Below are 20,839 nucleotides of genomic sequence, written 5' to 3'. Positions count from 1 at the left end.
TCTAATTTTGGAAATCCAACGGCAAACTTTTCTAGATAGATTAATTTTTACACTTAAATTTGAAATCAATACTAAGTATGTATTATATTAAGAAATTCGAATTTATTTAGAATTCATCAATCAGACGCCAAATAAACATATATTTATACAATATTAGTAATTTTAATATAAGTAGCTAAGAAGCAAAGTTGTTGATAATAAATATATTATGAAGATTGCTGTTAGATTTCATGCAATAGTTAGTTTCATAGTGACATAGAATTAATATTCAAACCAGAAATGCATGTGATATTTGTTTTATAACTTATTTCCCATAAATTTTAATGTTTATATTTCATGCGTAAATACGAGTGATTATAATATAGATTTCAAAATATTTTATATAAGTACAAGTAGTATTTATAAAGAACATTTTGTGATCCGATTTCTAACATAAGGAAAACTGATAAAATGAAATAAAATTCATAGAAACGTTATTTATATGTTAAACATACCTACATGCATTTCTAATTGAATTGAATTATGAATATTATGATAAATTATTTGATGATTCGTGAAACAGCCAATCAGTTACACTTACATTCCAAAATTAACACGTACATTCATGAAGATCGAATAATATTTAATTAATTACTTACATTTATAGGTTATTTAGAATTAACTAAATTAATACCATCAATTTATTCAATTACTGGACAGATAAAAAAAAATGTAGACATTAAAAAAAAATATGACGTCATAGTTCCCTTACCGACAATAATTATTAATAAGTAAATTTGTTCAAAAATGTTGTAAAATTCTGATATGTTTACGATTTTTGAGCATAAGGAAATTGATGTCGTCACTCTTTTATAAATAATGTTATAAACAAAAAAAATAAAAAAAATAAATGATATTTCATACAAATTTTGAGGATATTAAATAAATGTTAAAGCACTATAAATGAAAAATATTTTTTATAACACTCATAATACCTAAAGTGTAAATGTGCGTCTCTCTTCGACAAGCCCTACCAACTAGCAACATATGTTATTTTTATATTTATAAAATAGAATAGTAAAATTTTAGTAATTACAGAAAGGAGTTTGCTTAAGGTCTTGTAATTACTTTGAATATTTTAAGCTTTTTGAATATTAATGAACTGATTATATTAGTTAATTGTTTTTGTGTTGTAACAAATTCAAATTAATTATCTGCAACATAAACATCAGATCACCTTAAGCATATTCTATTACGTAAATAAAGAAAAATACAATAAAATTAAAGGCTGACCGTCTGTACAACTTTAAAATTACAAGTGTAATTTGTATTAAACCTTGAAAATATTTATTTAAAACAAATATACGTATAATAGTTTAAAATGCCATAGTCACGCAATATCTAACGCTACGTCTTACGTAGGCGAACAACGCGCGAACGCGGCGCGGCGCGGCGCGGCGAAAGCGGCCGCCGCCGCGCCGCGCCGTGCCGCGCCGCCTGACATTCGCGTGCAAATCGCGCCGCACCGCGTTCGCAACGAGATCGCTTACGTAGGACACTTCTATGGGCATCAAAGGATTGATTTCGCCGCGCCGCGCCGCGCCGCGTTCGCGCGTTGTTCGCCTACGTAAGACGTAGCGTAAATCTCCAAAAGCTATCTTATATAAACCACAATATCAATATAGCTCTACGTAAAGAGATAATATATAAAACTAGCGCAGTATATGTATATCCTTACATTTAATGATATGTATGTGATATCGGTTCCTTTATTGCTAACAGTAATTTGCACGATATAAAATATAACGCACACCTAGTACTAAACACATCGACTAGCGTTCATGACTGAATTGACATAAAACATGTGCTTAATAATACAAATTTTAATTTTGCTTTAGAAGCTGGCAACTTTGTACAAACTCGTCAGAAATAAATAGATGTCATCAACAGTGATTTGCTCGAGCTAGTACTTACACAAATTTTTAATTATGTGCTTGTATTAGTTATTGATGTCACTTTCTTATAAAATTAGTGTAAGTACTTTCATTATCTTTTTCTTCTTTTTAGCTTTTCCCATTTTCTTGTAGTTTGCCTCTACTCGATCGTTAATGTTATTGTATTCGTCCTCATCCTTCTCTCTTATTTTTTTGCTAAATTATCTTTGTTCATGTTGTCTAGTGGGTTTATCATTAATATTATCAATATGTATTTTTAAACATGTACAAAACACTGTTTACGACAAATATATTAGTAGAACAAAATTTTGTCTTTTAGACATTCACTCAAGTACAACTTAAAGAATTTAATCGTCATATTCACGTCAATTGCACCCACGAACGCCTCACTAACGACAAATGTCACCTTGTGCTACTAATTAATTGAATTTCGGGAGAATTTGACACAAAAATTGACTATAAACTTACATTATATTTTAAAGTGTCAGTCAAAATGTCTGATTAGACCGCTCCATGGCGGTTATGTGCACTTTTTAATGTTATGTTATATGTGCATAACAAGTTGTGCGAACAGAAAGTGCAGGAGGAGCTCTAACGTTGCTATTGTACTCTCCAGGCTATGACTAAGTCCAACACTTCAACTCAAACGGTACCGTGGTATATTTAGAGTAAGATACCCAGTAACGTCCCCTGAGGCACTCTAAAACTGTACGATATGTACTAGCGATTTTACTATTGCGAATTACAATTACTTTAGAGGGATAATTGAACGTGTTTGGTAACAATACTGAATAAATTAATAAAGAGAGGTCATTAAATTTCTCTCATATTGTGATTTTACAACAGTAATAAGTACCTAACCTTATCCAAAGCTATAGCAAGTTCACAATATATTTTAGCAGTTAGTTTAGTTTTTATATTTGGTGAATTTAAGCTTTTATTGTTTAAAACAGACACAAAACATACATAAATCACCTCATGGTATATGTTATCTGCACATTCGATTATTGATCACTTAGGTGTTATCCTTTCAGCTCAGTCTCTAGAAATGTTTCACCCTGTAAAGATACATAATTCTAGCATAGTTTTAATTACTGGTTAGTTAATGGGTACCTTACAGTTTCGGGGATCTGTCGTCAGAACAACTGAATCCCTAGTCGTCATAAGAACGACAATATTCATAATAGGATTCACTTTTATCTTTATACACTCTTTCAATTGACATATCGGGCGCGTCACTTTTTCTTGTACAATTATCTTTAGTTTCCTTTAATTTGACTCTGTGATACAGTCTACCGTTAAATATATCCTCGGAGAGTAGAAACAGTTAGGCAAATATGGATTCAAATGTCTTATTTGTGACCTGCTTTATGATATGCTTTATAGTATATGACATCAATTTATGGTTACACGCTTAAGCAGGGTGTTTCTCTCCACCGAAGGATGCAATATCTTGCCCTCCCGCGTTTCTACCATCAATATACCAAAACACAGACTACACTGTACACTTAGAAATAATTTAAAACTACCCTTATCCTACGTGAATCAAAAGATTCTGATATGTTTCGTTACCTTGGTTGCAACTTTATCACAAGTTGGTTGAACCTAAATTAATTGATATAATAATTGAATATGTTTATGAGAATTGATATAAGCAATACACTAGATCTTACTCTAATATTGCTGATATAGCATAGGATACATCTTAATCTGTATCTTAATTAGTAAAGATATATTCACAGTCAAAGGCGACAAAATGACGGCAATGAACCTTATGTACAAAACATATATGTACTTTTTGATAATTTTACTTTTATTTTAAATTGGTAATACCATTAAGCGAGTCCATAAACGCAAATGTAATTTCGGTCACATGTCAAAACATTTACAACATGATAGCGCTTGAATTTTCTAACGCGATATTATTTAACAATGTGACAAAAATTAACTACAGTAAGTGCCAGAAGATTAGTAATATATATGACATCTTAGGCCCTCACGTGATTTTGAGTGCGTTTACCCCACTGCTCCCCAAACATTAATATGTAAAAATAAACATCTACCTTAACCGAGACTATTTGCTACCTAGATTCTGGGAATTTAATGTACCATTTAAATATAGTTTGATCCGATTAATAACTATGTCTAATCGAAGGCAAATTCAACAGTGGTATGTATTAGTATATCCAGAACAATACAGATCAACAAGAAACAGGCAACTGCTCGCCCCGTAGCGCTCGTCGTGACCTTCTGTTTGGAGTATTTTTGACGCTAGTTTGCTGCCTGAGATTTCACAATATGTACCTTCGTAAATTCCACTGCCTATCCACAAATATTTGAAAGGGTCTCATTTGTCTTCTCAAGACAATAAATAGTGTCTTCCCTTTGAAACCCTTGACGTTAATTCTCCATTGTGTAACTTTTATAGCCCAAAACCCAAAATGATGTTTCACTATAAAAAATATTTGTTAGGTACGATAAATTTAACTGACATGATCAGTTTCTATTAAAATGACTACCAAGAGAGAATAAGAGGCAGTTTTTATGGAAAAACGTCATTATACTATAAATAAACGATAATAGTACGACCATTATAAGGCATTTGGGACTTTGACTACACGTATGAGCTATTTATAGCGGTAATGTATGACATATCTCAGTAACCTAACCCAGCTGTCCTCATGAATTGTATTTAGGACGCAATCAGTTTAATAATTTCTTTCAAAGTAGTGGTATGCACCATTACAATGCTAATTATATAAAGCATCATAATTTTGGTAAAAAACGAGGTCTCGGACCCGACGAAGCGAGCAGTGTAAAATTATCTACAATACGTTATTTATTACAAGCACAGCTATGAAAGACATCTAGTCAGACACGAAACAACCGCCGCCGCCGCGGCTCAGTGATCGAAGTTATACCCAAATATTATAATTACACAACAAGTAAATTCAAAAAAGACAACAACACCGAATGAGGGCTCTAGAAGCCTTGCCGGAAGGGGTTCTTAACCGGGGCCGGTCCGGCGGGGGCGGCCGGCGCGGCGGGGGCCGCTCGGAATGGGTTCGAGGCCGGCGGCTGCGACGGCAGCTGCCGCGGCTGATTGTACTCCTGTTGTTGATACTCCTGCTGATACCCTTGCTGTTGCTGCTGGTCATAACCCTGGCTATAACCCTGGTTGTTCTGGTACCCGCCCTGCTGATACGATTGGTCGTAAGAGTAGCTGCCCGCGTCTACGCTGGTCTCCTGCACCTGCTCTCCACCCACGTTCGAGTACTCCAGATGATTCTTATAGTCACCATTCACTGGCCGCTGCTCCTGCAGGCTGTACGTCTGGTACTCTTTGTCGGGCGGGTCTGCCATTAATATGTTGGCTTCGTTCTCGAACGGCTTGAAGTCGTAGATGTGCCGCAGGTACATGAGCACTGGCGCGTACATGAGGTTACTGAATGCGATGAACAGGTTGAGCGCTGTGAAGCCGATCGCTTCTACGACCTCACCGGCGATAATCGGGCCGACGGCGTACGCGAACGAGTACGAGATGTCGGCGATGGCGTAAATACTTCCATATACGGAAACATAGCGCACGTCCACTAAGTACCCTAGCATTGGGAGCAAAGCCGTGTCAATCAACGCTATTCCAAAGCATATTCCGCAGATTGGAATCATCAGCATCTTGTATGAACTAGCGAATGGGATGATGAAGCAGCACAAGCCTTCGAGTGCTAACCCACCCGCCGCCATCAACCACTGGTGTTGAGGGTACTTTCTCGCCATCTTGACCGTTATAATTACCCCGAGCACGTGCGGAAAGAACGCTGGCAACCATATCATACCGATCTTCCAGTTATCTTTAGTGAGGTTATCTTCCATCCAGAAGGAGATCGTTGGCTCGAGGAAAGCCAAGGCCACGTTAGACATCATCAGCGCGCCGGCGCAGACGGCGATATATGGGTCCATGAGAAGTTTCCAGATCGGTGTGCCGGCCACTTTCGGCTGGTTGGCTTCCTTTATTTGCGTTTTGAGCGGCTTCATCACAAGTAATAACATAAATCCGTCAAGAAGTGAAATCAGAGCCAGGATTAAAAATGGTACTTCTTTTCCCGCAAACTGATAGAGTGCTCCTCCGAAAGGCGGAGCGACGAGACATCCGAAGCTGATGAAAGCGAGAGCGATACCCAAGGCCTTAGACCGTTCCTGCTCCTCTGTAAACCTGTCGGCAATCATCGCCAGACCTGCAGTGTCCGCGAACGCGGAGCCCACCCCCTGCAGACTCCTCGCGAAGAACAGCATGCTGTAGCTCCGTCCGCACGCGAATATCGACGTAGACAAGAACATTATAATGAGCCCGATCATCATAGGCACATCGTATCCTATACGATCGATTAAGGCACCAGAAAACGGGTTGATCATGAGCTGAACGATCGCTTTTGAAGCGAAGAGCACGCCTGTGGCGGAGTCTTGGCCCTCGTGCGACGCCGGTATGATTTTGGTCGGGATGATGGTACGGTTGCCTTCTATGATGGGGTCGAGGGTGACGACGTGGTCGTAGCCCGCCTCGCCCCACGCGCCGATGTAGCGCAGGTAGTCGGGGATGATCGGTACAATAACCATGTACAACATGTTGTCTAAGAGCAGCGCTATAGACACGATAACCAGGATAATCTTTCTCTGCGCGCTTGGCTCCTGGGTCTTCTCCCAAATTATCTCCCGCACTTCTTTCACCTCCAGGTTGACCATGGGGATGGTGGTGCTGTCGATCTTTTGCCATATCGATTGCGGTCCCTCGGCCATCTTGAAGGTTTCTCACAGCTTCGGCTAAATACAATGTGTGTCGCGAGGATCTTTTACCATATTCGGAGGGGCCCGAGTCCCCTTCCTGTCGACTCGTGTCTGCGTTTCTCAGTGATCATTGGCCCCGCCTCCGACGCGACCCTTCGGGACTTCGGAACCTGACAACAAACAGAAATGATCATTGAGTTATCATTTCGTTGGCATACGGGGCGGGTGAGAATTGTTTCAAAAGGATTTTGAGTCGATCTTTGTTTCTGTTAGTTGAGTGGTTCCTTAGTCCCGAGCGGTAAAGTCAACATCTTCTATCCAAAGACGATTCAGAGTCCTTTTGAACAAAGCACAGTTAAATTTTGATATAAGAGGGGTGCACAATTAACACATAGGGTAATCACTATTGATAAGAAGTAATAAATCATAATCATAGATTAGGCACAAAAAATTTCAATGTCGAAAATAATTAAAATATTTTTACTAAAAACGTATGTAAAAATATTAAATGAAAAACGGCTCGGTTCTGAAAATGTATTAGATCTCTACTAGACCTCAACAAGTTACGATATGGATAATTTAAAGATATTTGTAAGATAGATATGTCAAATTTGACATTTCCGCGATTCTGGAGGCCCTCTTGAACGATTTCGACAAGTTATGACTTAGATATCCAAGTCAAATCTAGTCGATATCTAATGTAAATCTAGTTGATCTCTATATCGTTTCTAGATCTTGTGATTATCTCGTTTCCCGAATACGCGTGAAAGTCTTCACCCACAAACTGGTCTAATAGTCTTTTTAAAACATGTGACCGTCTGAAGCAGAGATAATATCGATATTTACGAGTAGAAGAACATTAATTAAGTGTAAAAGACTTTCAGGCGTATAAAAGCAATGCTGATTGAAGTAGCTACACCAAGCTATCCTATCCATGACCTAACCGTATAAGTATTAATGCTCAATTTAAAAACAGGTTTTATTAAAAGTGTTCTTCTTTCCAGTAGGTATCAAAAATAACGAGCATGAATTTGTTTCATCGCTGAAGGGTCACAGAAAAATTGTAAGTACGTCCATCTTTCAATTATGCATTCTATCGGAGGCATATCGGCCTGTTTGCAATCCAATTTGCATGGAGACAGTGCAGGTCACTCCCATCGCTTACTAAACAAGGGGAGTTAAGTCCGTTAAGACTTGTTTAAATGAACCAGTACGGTTACTACTAGTTTGGACATTGAGATATTAGCTCGCGTCTACTTAAATTACTTTCTATACATCTCGCTTGCACTAATATGCCAGTACGAGCGAGATGCATAAAAAGTAAGTTACTTAGACGTTAGTGAATATGTCAATGTCAAAACTGGTGGTAGTGAGTCCCAGTATTAGACTATATCCTTAAATCAGGAACAGACACAAAAAAAATACAATTTAAGCTGTCACTTACATTATTATTAAGTACCTATCCCAAGAATACGCTCGAAAATGAGAAAAAAATTATAATAACGGAAGCCTTAAAATATCTTATAATATTCCAATTCTATAAGATAATATGACAGCTCATATTCCCCACATCCCAATCTTATGAAGCCTCATTTGTGCGCACATTAAACATCAAAGGAAATAAAAGTCGTCAGTTCATGAAACATGAGTCATGACGGGCCCCATTTGACAAGAAAGTTATGTAGTCATGACTAAGTAACAGGATAAACTTAATACTGCGTTAACGAAAACACGTGTTACAGATAAAATATTTTTAAGACTGCGTCGAGCAAAATCAGCGAAAAATGCAATCACCGTTTAGTCGCTAGCGTTCACATCAGGGATATCCCTAATTGTAATAACCTTTATTTGAATGAATCCAAATTTATTGATCTATCTACAATCCGCATTCCTCAAGCTACGCGCCTTAACTACATTTTTTAGGGTTCCGTACCCAAAGGGTAAAACGGGACCATATTACTAAGACTTCGCTGTCCGTCCGTCCGTCCGTCTGTCACCAGGCTGTATCTCACGAACCGTGATAGCTAGACAGTTGAAATTTTCACAGATGATGTATTTCAGTTGCCGCTATAACAACAAATACTAAAAACAGAATAAAATAAAGATTTAAATGGGGCTCCCATACAACAAACGTGATTTTTGACCAAAGTTAAGCAACGTCGGGAGGGGTCAGTACTTGGATGGGTGACCGTTTTCTTTTTGCTTTTTTTTGTTTTTTTTTGCATTATGGTACGGAACCCTTCGTGCGCGAGTCCGACTCGCACTTGCCCGGTTTTTTTAAATATCTAATTGCGTGTATTGCGTCTTTAGATGAGTGTGTATGTATTGCCGTGCCGTTCTGACCTTCTTTTCTCAATCATAATTTTACATATATCTAAATGTACCAGAATCATCAGAATCAGAATCAAAAAACTTTTTTACAAAGTGACGTCGGATTACACTTATGATATTTATTGGGGCAAAAGCTGATGATAAGCGTTCGTTCTGGCCTGCAGCCAAGTGGGCCAAGTTAAGAGCCAAGATCTTGACATCCTTCAGCTGATGGCTCTCGATCTTGGCCCGCCGAGCTTTAACTTTATAAACTCAATTTAATGTTACTGAATCAACTATACCGTGGTGTGTATTTTAAATATTAATTGACTTTATGTAACTGTACGTGATTAGAAATTGAAATACTCATGTGATGTTTCTATAAAATTCGCTTTGAGATGGTTTCATAAACCCTCGTATTATAATGTATTTTATTAAGTAGCAGTCACATAAACTACTAATTAAACTTCTTAACTATTACACATATTTATTTAAGCAAAAGCTGCGCATTAGCCTGGCCGGCAGCCAAGTGGGGCAAGTCAAGAGCCGCGTTCTTGACATCCTCCAGCCGATGGCTAAATCATATCCTTTTTTTTATGTTAAACGTAAGCAAATAAGCAAAAGTTTCAGAAGTATTCAATAGCCGCATTTGTCCGGTATCAAAGGAAAATATTATTGCAATATCAGCATATCCACCCCACAATTATAATATTATTTTAATTTGTCCTCACCAGAGGAAATATGGCGTGCTTTCCTATCGTGCACCATAACTGATTACATCTGCCCCTTTACAAATACACTGACTTTTCGTGAACCTTATATCAAACACATATAGTTCAATTATGTTCAGTGAAGTTGTACGCGCCCTTGGGCATCGAGTGTTCGTTCGTGCTAGAGCGGTGAAAAACGCCCCTACGTCGCATGTTCGAGAGGCTATTATGTAATGGAGTTTTTTCGATGGTCGACTAAAATAATTAGTTTATTTATTTGTGAGCCAAGGTGTGTTTTCACGGCTGTAATCATGCTTTAGCAGTCTTGAAAAAGTTCATTCTAGTGCTTTTTATGTAGGTATTGTACTAAATTAAATAGTACCTAGCTAAGTAAGAATAAGAAAAACCGGGCAAGTGCGAGTCAGACTCGCGCACGAAGGGTTCCGTACCAAAATGCAAAAAAAAAACAAAAAAGCAAAAACAAAAACGGTCACCCATCCAAATACTGACCACTCCCGACGTTGCTTAACTTTGGTCAAAAATCACGTTTGTTGTATGGGAGCCCCATTTAAATCTTTATTTTATTCTGTTTTTAGTATTTGTTGTTATAGCGGCAACAGAAATACATCATCTGTGAAAATTTCAACTGTCTAGCTATCACGGTTCGTGAGATACAGCCTGGTGACAGACGGACGGACGGACGGACGGACGGACGGACAGCGAAGTCTTAGTAATAGGGTCCCGTTTTACCCTTTGGGTACGGAACCCTAAAAATTAATATACCTAAATAAAGGCTTTAATCTCTTGAAAGTCACAAATTAATCCTCTCGAAACAGAGAATTGTGAATCTGTTTTGTACACGTACAAATAAGTACAAGTATAATCGAATATCCTAAATTAGTAACAGAAAAATACAACATAATACATTAAACTGCTTAAGTAGGTATATAATAAATAAACATAATAAAGTCTGCTAATATTGATTCAGTCTTCAGAACTTTTTCCAAACCGAATGCAAAAAGGGCATATCATGTCGTGGAAATCTTAAAAGTAAGATCTTTCTTGAATTACCCAGCCACGAGCATGGAAGGCTTTCTCGTGGAGTGTTTGCGATCGCGTTACCCGAGAATCCCACGGGTACACGGATGGTTTACGGTACCCCTAGTGCAGCTGAGGTGAGTAGGTACCTACACCCTACACCGTATACGTCTACGGAATTTCAGTAAAGGGGTGGCATTATTTTTAGAAGACAATAACCAAAACCTATGAAATAATAATCAAAAAATCTTTCAGTCGGCGTACATTTTTACAAACGATTGTATGTACGAATTTTTGGGTCAAATCTTGCAAGCTAAAGTAAACCCACTTGCCAATATTCTATTGAGCTGAAACTTCACATACCTCATAATTATGTAAGCTGTGCGACAATGCAATATCATGGTGGGTCAAACACAAAACTGTGTTCGCGTCTTTCCTGCAGACATACATAAGAGTTAAGGGCTATAAAGATGAATTTTCTTATTTAACCCTTATCCACGTGAAAAGGTCCTCCTTTTATTTAGGGAACTATGATAAAATCATTACTTACATGCCCAGGCCCACAAGCTGTTAACTATTGCCCACAGGAGAAAAAAATGTACAGTTCGCGCGAACACGCTAGTTTTCTCTCCTGTGGGCAATAGTTAACAGCTTGTGGGCATGTAAGTAATGATTTTATCATAGTTCTTTAAATAAAAGGGGGACCTTTTCACGTGGATAAGGGTTAAATAAGAAAATTAACCTTTATAGCCCTTAACTCTTGTGTATGTCTACAGGAAAGACCAGAACACAGTTTTCTGTTTGACCCTAGCTGGTACCATCGAACTGACCTGATGATGGACACAGGAGGTGGCCATTGGAAATCTGTGATATAACAACGCAACCTTGTGTTTGTATGTCTTACAGTTGTCTCGGTGAGTACTAGGTTTCTGTTGAAACTACGGAACCCTAAAAAGTCGAGGATAATAGCTTGTATTCAACAAAAATCTTTAATATATACCTGTTATTGCCAGTGCTGTCCATTGTCTGTCCACCTCATTATCTAGTCTATTTGAGACATTTTAGTAAACCTATTTGTCGCAGGTGTAGTCCCGTCTGAGCAATTTCCTGTCTAGTGCAACAGCGTCCGAGACAAAGAAAATTTTCACGTTAAACTTTGCTTGGGTCAAAAAGACCAGAAAGAAGAATACAATTTCAACGGAATTCATTGAATACCTATGTCATCGAAGTTATAAGGTTTTGGCTGATTTTTATCATAATCTATCGTACTCCTATAAATATCAGTACCTATAACTTTGGTAGTTTATAAGTAGGTGTATAATTTGCCTTACAATCACTCGCAATTTCTTTAAGAGCAAATTTTGTAAAATAATAGTACTTATGTTGAATACAAATCCATTACCAAACCTACAAAATAATGTTACTTATCTATATATATAAATGCAAGTGTCCTGACTGACTGACTGACTGACTGACTGACTGACTGACTGACTGACTGATTCATCAACGCAGAGCCGAAACTACAAAAGCCAGAGAGTTGAAATTTGCACACCAGATTGCTTTTATAAAGTGTACAAGAGATAAGAAGCGATTTTGAGAAATTCAACCCCTAAGGGGGTTAAAAAGAGGATGAAAGTTTGTATGGGGTTAAAGTTTTCTTTTGAGCTAGGAATTTGAAACTTCGTAAAAAGATATATTATTAAAATACAAGAAAACTTATTTCAGCGTTTTAGAAAATTCATCCCCCAAGGTGGTGAAAAAGGGGTTGAAAGTTTGTATGGATATCAAAAAAATTTTCGAGCGCGGGACTTGAATCTTTGTATTTGGGGATATTATTAGAAGACAATAAAAGTAATTTCAGCGTTTTGTAAAATTCATCCCCTAACAGGGTTAAAAAGGGGATGAAAGTTTGTATGGGGTTAAAGTTTTCTTTTGAGCTACGAATTTGAAACTTCGTTAAAAGATATATTATTAAAATACAAGAAAACTAATTTCAGCGTTTTTGAAAATTCATCCCCTAAGGTGGTGAAAAAGGGGTTGAAAGTTTGTATGGATATCAAACATTTTTTCGAGTGTGGGACTTGAATCTTTGTATTTAGGGATATTATTAGAAGACAGGAAAAGTAATTTCAGCGTTTTGTAAATTTCATCCCCTAACAGGGTTAAAAAGGGGTTGAAAGTTTGAATCCATTACAAATGGTTTTGAAACTTCTTAGAAAGGCATAATAGCCGATTACAAAAAAAAATAATTGCATCGTTTTTGGAATTTCAACCCTTAAGGGGGTTAAAAGGGGGATGAAAGTTCGTCTGCGGGAGCAAATTTTATTTTAAGCAAGGAACTTGAAACTTTGTAAAAACGTTTTAAATTAAAATACAAGAAAACTAATTTCAGCGTTTTTGAAAATTCATCCCCAAGCTGGTGAAAAAGGGGTTGAAAGTTTGTATGGATATCATACATTTTTTCGAGCGCGGGATTTGAATCTTTGTACCTATTTGGGGATATTATTAGAAGACAATCAAAGTGATTTCAGCGATTTGTAAAATTCATCCCCTAACAGGGTTAAAATGGGGTTCAAAGTTTGAATCCATTACAAATGCTTTGAAACTTCTTAGAAAGACATAATAGCCGATTACAAAAAAAAGTATGTAGGTAATTGCAACGTTTTTGGAAATTCAACCCCTAAGGGGTTGAAAGTTCGTCTTGGGGTGTAAATTTAATTTTTAGCTAGGAACTTGAACTTTTTGCAAAAAAAGGGTATTAAATTAAAAAACATGAAAACTAATTCAAGCATTTTTGAAAATCATCCCCCGAGGTGGTGAGAAAGGGGTTGAAAGTTTGTATGGAGATCAGGTATTCTGTGAGTGCGGAACCTGAATCTTTGTATAAGGGCATACGAGTAGGTAGAGGTACCTATTATGAGAATAGTTTTCTTATATCCTTAGTAGATTTTAATACAAGGATAACTAGTCACTCATCCACATGTTTAGATCACGTTTACACTAACTGCAAAGCTGGCGTAACGCATGCATCTCCTGTGACGACTAACATAAGCGATCATCTCGCGGTGCGCTGCGAGGCGGTATACCGGGCTCGCGCACCGCCTGCGCTGACGCGGATGGCGCGCGCAGTCACTCATGTGAACCGAGCTGGTTTTATTGAAGCCATTTACAGCATCGACTGGGATGACCTGTGGAGTCGTCGAGGTCATACGGCCGATCAGATGGCCACGTCCATTATTAATATAATCAATAATCAGTTTGAAATTTTTTTCCCGCTTAAAAAAATATGTAATCGTAAACAGCATACCTGGCTATCTGATGACATTTTTAATGCAAAATTATTACTTTTTGACATAATTAAAATTAGCAATATATTTCCTAATGACGAACGTGTAAAGAACATTACTTGGATTGCGCACAAAAAATATAGTGAGTTAGTAAGGCAGGGTAAATATGACCACTATATTAATATCATTACAAAGAGCCAAAATGCCTCAAAATCCATGTGGCAAATTATTAACAAGGAGCGGGGCCAATCATCACGCCGCCCTCAGACTGATTTCACAGATATCGTCGTAAATTCGAGCGGTGCAGGGTTTGGTTCCAAGCAGGCTGCAGCGAGCGCTATGAACCAACGGTTCGCGTGCGCGGCGGCGGCTTGCGGTGCGCCGAACGCAGACTTGTCACAAGTGCGAATTGCGCTAAAACTTGCTCGAGCGCCCGCTGGCCGCTGCTTCCGCCTGCGGCTGTTCTCTGCAGAAGAGGTATATCGTATAATAACTAAAGTTATTCCTCATAAAACCACGAAAGACCTGTACGGAATTTCTATGGAGCTTTTATTCATCGCCGCGGCTCCCCTGTCACCAGTACTAGCGGGTCTGTTTAACCAATGTATCTTTGAAGGTGTGTTTCCCTCCCCCTTGAAAATGAGTAAAATATCTCCTCTGTTTAAGGGGAAGGGAAAAAGAGAAGACATTGATGCCTACAGGCCCGTCTCCATTATACCGGCGGTGGCAAAAGTATTCGAGAACGGTCTTAGTTCTCGCTTAATGGAGTTTTTAACAGCCACTGATGCCCTGTCCGAACGTCAATACGCCTACCGCGCGGGCCGCTCGACGTGTGCGATGACGCGCGAGTTGGTGCGCCGTGTGTTGGATGCTCGAGAGTGTGGCCAGCAAGTCGCAGCGTTGTGCTGCGACTTATCGAAGGCTTTCGATGTAGCAGACCACGGCGTACTCGCTATTAAGCTACGTCATTACGGCATTGGAGGCAAGGCCCACGCACTCGTATGTGATATGCTGCGCGGACGGTCACAGGTGGTTGTGTCTGATGGAGGCAGAGTGAGGTCAGAGCCTATATCTACAACAATGGGCGTTGCCCAGGGGTCGTCGGTATCCAATATACTTTTCTCATCGCTTCTTAATGATCTTCCAGAAGCCATAGTAGAGGGAGAAGTATATATGTATGCCGACGACGTAGCCGTGGTAGTGTGTGCACCTGACATTGACAAACTCGAGCAATGTCTGAATAAAGTCGCAAATCAGGTGTCACAGTACTTTAGAAGCAATGGCCTGGTACTAAACCTTAATAAAACCCACTTTCTCCACTTCTATCTCGGGGGTAGAGGCCCAAGAAACCTTGGAGTGTTTGTGGATGGTGTCCAAGTGGGTCAAGTGCAGAATACCACCTTCCTGGGTTTTGGGCTCGACAGAGGACTGCAGTGGGAATCGCACATAGGCAAAGTGTGTAACAAGCTAGCAAGTGCCTGCTTTGCCCTGCGACGTCTGGCGAGAGTGGTGCCCAGGAGGGTGGTGCGGTCTTGTTACTTTGCCACTGTACACTCACTCCTACAATACGGCGCAGAGCTGTGGGGCCGCGCTGCCGAATGGGAGCGTGTCTTTCGCATGCAAAAGAGAGCCGTCCGAGCGATTGTGCAAGTGAGTCAGAGTGACTCTGCGAGACCTCACTTTAAGGACCTTGGGATACTCACTCTGCCCTCCATTGTGATTTTCCAAGTAGCTACATACGTGCGATGTCACCTTGACGAGTACTCGAGTGGATCCGATATTCATGGACGAAACCTGCGAAACGCCCGAAAACTCGTGGGCGTGAAGCGTAGATTGGCAAAATCCGCAAAACTCACCCATGTAATGGGACCAGCAGTTTACAACCGTCTGCCACCACACGTCACAGATGCGCCGTCACTGACCAGCTTTAAATTTAGGCTTAAACGATGGCTTGTAGAGCACACTTTTTACAGTTTTGCAGACTTTATGAATTAAGTTATTACCTATGTTACCGTAGGTACCTATATCTTTATTTGACATTTTATTTATTGTTCTAATTCTAATTTTATTTTAATTTAAATTTATTTTGTTCTATACCTACTTTGATGTAACATTGTAAAATGACATGTAATATGAATTATTATTAATAAACGAATATGAATATGAATATATGAATACAAGAAAAGTAATTTCAGCAACCAACATCAAAATCCACTTGACTTAAAACTTCATAAAATAAAAGAAAAGTACTTAATTTCAACATTGCTTGGATATGAAAATTATAGGTACCGTAAAACGGGGCGAGTAGGTTTCGCGGGGAGAGTTGGGTTATGAATGGGGAGAGAAGGTTTGAGAGGGGGGTGAGAAGGGATTTTAAGGCTCCTGCTACAAAAATAATGTATTCCAATTTAAAATGGGGCTATAGTAATACGCATAATAAAAAAAAATCGATCCGACAATCTTCCAAAATCACCTTTGTATGAAAAATCCTCTCACCCCAAATACGAGGCACTACGGGGTGCGCTGGGTTTTCCTCTTTATCGTCAAAGTTATTAAATGGAACTACCCAAAATGAAATACAAACTAAAATACAAACGTCCGAACCACTTATTATATATACACCATTCAGTTTTCACATGTAAAAATAAAATTTTATCGAGGTTTGAAAGTCAAATTTCACCCAACTCACCCCATTTTACGGTACTAAAGATGTAAAATGTTGAAGATAAGATTCCACGCGGACGAAGTCGCGGGCAACAGCTAGTACTCTTATAAAGGGCTTTACTTAACAAAATCGAATCGAAATCGAACACCTACCTACTTACTTTACAAAAAGTTTACATCTTTTTTTAGAAAGCCTTAGAATTTTCAGTAAGTATAACCTAAAAATACGAGTGCACACCTTGCTAGTCTCTAATAATTGGACCATTCGCGGTGACCTCGGGGCCAGACGGGTCGATAGCGACGTCTAAAATAACCTGCGACGTAGCTTAACATTGCTCCAGTGAGCGTGTGTTGTAGGCTTTTTGAAGTGAAAACTTCTTTAGCGGCGCTGTGCGTCTTTTTATGATGGAAAAAAATGTTAAACTCGCGACAGGTCACGTGACCGTAAGATTCGTAAGACGGACACGTGACGATCGAAAAACTGTTACAATATTATGAAACTACACAACGGGACTTGATCGCGTATTTAAGTTTTAAGATTAACCTCCGACGTTATGAGGACGGCGTTGTCCCCGTGGTCTCGGACTTAAATACGCGATTAAGTCCCGTTGTGTAGTTTCATAATGTTAAATAATCGTGAAAGTTTAAATCAGAACTGTTACAATGTCATTGAGTTCTCACTTCTCCCGGCACTCCCGGAGTGCAACCCGTTTTTTTATGATATAGGAGGCAAAAAGGCCTAGTTTACCTTCTGAGTAGGAAGGCCAGATGGCAATTGCTTTCGTAAAAACTAGTGCCTAGGCCAATTCTCTGGATTAGTTGCTAAGCGGACCCCAGGCTCCCATGAGCCGTGGCAAAATGCCGGGATAACCCGAGGAAGATGATGATGATGAGGAGGCAAACAAGCAGACGAATCGATGTAGACTGCCTCGGTGATCATATCTATGGTGATGATATCTAAAGAAAACGAAGTGTCGGACGCCTCGACCCTGACCCGGAGCGGTCTATCGCGTCATCGTTAATCATATCAAATGACAAAATATAAATAAAGTAAAGAGTTCGACATGTAAGAAAGCAATGTTTATCTTCATGTTATTCTTTCCTATTTTATTGCATTTGCTAAAATTTAAATTCTTTTTTAATTTTAGATTTAAATTTAAAACCTTTCAAGCAACAAAACCTTTTCTTAAATTAACTAGTGCTTTATTGTTCATATGTTAGAAGTAAGTTAGAATATGCCTCTCAGGTCTGGAACCCTTGCTACCATACATATATAGACAGAATCGAACGCATTCAGCAAAAATTCGTAAAACACCTTTGCTTTAAATTGAAATATCCCTACAGTTCTTCCAACTATCTTAAAATATGTAAGCACCATCACCTTGTCCCTTTACAAAAACGCCGTGAAGTAGCCGATATTAGCTACCTAATAAGTATTACTAATGGTGTAATCGATTGCCCCGAGTTGCTAAGTAAACTGTGTTTCAAAACCCCCTCTCGTTCTAAAAGGTATCATCCCCCATTAGCAATCAAAAATGCATCTTCCAAATACAGACAGAATAGTTTTTTAACGCGCGCCAGTCGTAACCTTAACGAGTTGTCTAAAGAATTTGATATTGATATATTCAACTGTAGAATCCCTAACGTGAGACGTAATTTAGTGCAGAGATATTTCGAGTCTATTGAGTGAGCGTGTTGTCGCCTTCTTAAATACCTACAAATGTATTATTAATATTTTTACTTTAATAGTCCTCATTTTGTTACTTGTTAATTAGTATCTTTGTAACTTTCAATTTATCTTTATTAGATATGATTTGTGTTGGCTTTGTTCACATATGTGCTTGCGATAGTGCGTAACCTTAGTATAAGTAGTACCTGTTAGTTTAGTATTATGTTACTACCTGTGAGTTCCTATAATTGGCTTTCTGTATCCATTATAATTTCTATGGTATTGTCATAGCTGTTGGTTCTCCAAATAAATAAAATAAAAAAATAAATAAAAAAATAAACTCAAAAATTCTTCTATTTAAAGAACCTACTTAAAAAATTCCGACGCGATTTTTCTTCTCTAAGCCCGCTTAGCACAATTTTCCAATATTATTCTTTTCGTATAACTTTTTCGCCTTGTTTGGAATAATCGGGCCCTTAGCAGTAAAAACACCGGGACACGGGGTCGGAATTCGAATTAGATGGGGCGCTAACTAGATTTGTATTAAAGCAAACAGAGGCATTAGGGGCGGAATTACTATGTTGCATATTTGTACAGTCGACGTCAAAGAGAAATTTACAGCCAAAGTAACAAAAAAATGTTTACACGACCTAAATGCTATGACAATAAAGTCGTGTAAATAATTTTTTGTAACGTTAGTCGTAAAGATCTCTTTGACGTCGACTGTACATGACGTCAATCTTTTTTATAATATTTTTTGTGAAGTTTCTTTGTAAGTATATCTACATATTTTTGACTATAGAAAAAAGAAAATATATTTAGTATAATTAACACAAAAAACCGGGCAAGTGCGAGTCGGACTCGCGCACGAAGGGTTCCGTACCATAATGCAAAAAAAGGCAAAAAAAAACGGTCACCCATCCAAGTACTGACCCCGCCCGACGTTGCTTAACTTCGGTCAAAAATCACGTTTGTTGTATGGGAGCCCCACTTAAATCTCTGTTTTATTCTGTTTTTAGTATTTGTTGCTATAGCGGCAACAGAAATACATCATCTGTGAAAATTTCAACTGTCTATCACGGTTCGTGAGATACAGCCTGGTGACAGACGGACGGATGGACGGACAGCAGAGTCTTAGTAATAGGGTCCCGTTTTACCCTTTGGGTACGGAACCCTAAAAAGGTATACAAGTAACAGACGATGAAAAGGACGACTACTAGGCGTTACCGTAAAGTGTCATTCTATGGAACTTGCTATGTAAACAAACCGCCATATTGAAATTGTCTCTGAATGATGAATTTACTAGTGACTTTTATTTACATAGTTAGCAAGTTCCATAGAAGCACTGGTGGCCTAGCGGTGAGAGCGTGCGACTTGCAATCTGGAGGTCGCGGGTTCAAACCCCGGCTCGTACCAATGAGTTTTTCGGAACTTATATACGAAATATCATTTGATATTTACCAGTCGCTTTTCGGTGAAGGAAAACATCGTGAGGAAACCGGACTAATCCCAATAAGGCCTAGTTTACCCTCTGGGTTGGAAGGTCAGATGGCAGTCGCTTTCGTAAAAACTAGCGCCTACGTCAAATCATGGGATTAGTTGTCAAGCGGACCCCAGGCTCCCATGGGCCGTGGCGAAATGCCGGGATAACGCCAGGAAGAAGAAGCAAGTTCCATAGAATAACACTTATAGGTATTTATATAGCACTTTTAGGTTGAATGATGCTAACGCTAATTGGTTATTTTATTACAATTTGAAATACAAAAAATACCATACATACTTAGATGCAGCCCCGTCTGGAAATACCCTCATCTCATCGAACCCCTAGATTCCGTCCTTAAAGTTACACTTTCATCAATCCTCAACGTCAACCTAGACAACCGCGCCTGGACCCAGGCCTCTTTGCCAATTCGTCATGGCGGCCTGGACATCCGGCAAGTTGTCAGCGTCGCCCTCCCAGCTTTTTTGTCCTCTTTCCACAGCACGCAAGATCTCGCCAATAAAATTTTTTGCCCTCCTTCCGACAATATCTGCATCCAAATACAGAACGAGGCCAAAATTGCTTGGACGCAAGCCTGCCCGGAAAATCCAATCCCAGCCTTCGTTCAGTCACAAAAACTTTGGGACGAGCCCCTCTGCAGAGCCACCCTAAAGGCACTTATTGATAATACTCAAAGTTCTGCAGAGCGCGCTCGTCTCCTAGCCGTATCGGAGCCAGAGTCAGGGCTCTGGCTTCATGCATTGCCATCCCCCAACATAGGCACCCTCCTAGAAAAAACGACCCTCACACTCGCTACCAGTCTGCGATTGGGGGTCAAAACTAATGAGCCCCACCGCTGCCGCTGTGGCTCCAATGTTGACGAGCTGGGCCACCACGGCTTATCCTGCCAGAGAAGCGCGGGCCGCATCTCTCGCCATGCCTCCCTGAATGATGTCATCCGGAGG

At 39.1% G+C, this 20,839-nt stretch overlaps 2 protein-coding genes across 2 annotated transcripts in view; one reads left to right on the top strand and one right to left on the bottom strand.

The window, feature by feature from the left end:
• Window positions 1-1,625: 1,625 nt before the first annotated feature.
• Window positions 1,626-20,839, bottom strand: part of LOC134673707 (vesicular acetylcholine transporter) — a 55,272-nt gene continuing 36,058 nt past the window's right edge. The window contains exon 3 of the mRNA XM_063531710.1: window positions 1,626-6,886. Within this exon, the coding sequence (XP_063387780.1) occupies window positions 4,917-6,728 (1,812 nt within the window). The 5' untranslated portion in view covers window positions 6,729-6,886 and the 3' untranslated portion in view covers window positions 1,626-4,916. The remainder of the gene's footprint in view (window positions 6,887-20,839) is intronic.
• LOC134673986 (pro-resilin) overlaps window positions 13,289-20,839 on the top strand; it is a 115,898-nt gene continuing 108,347 nt past the window's right edge. Inside the window, exon 1 of the mRNA XM_063532049.1 lies at window positions 13,289-13,293. Coding sequence (XP_063388119.1) covers window position 13,293 — 1 coding nt within the window. The 5' untranslated portion in view covers window positions 13,289-13,292. The remainder of the gene's footprint in view (window positions 13,294-20,839) is intronic.

Source organism: Cydia fagiglandana, chromosome 2 (assembly GCF_963556715.1).
Source record: "Cydia fagiglandana chromosome 2, ilCydFagi1.1, whole genome shotgun sequence".
In the NCBI taxonomy this organism is placed as follows: domain Eukaryota; kingdom Metazoa; phylum Arthropoda; class Insecta; order Lepidoptera; family Tortricidae; genus Cydia; species Cydia fagiglandana.
Note: the sequence above shows the minus strand (reverse complement) of the source record. Positions and strands in the feature narration are given on the sequence as shown.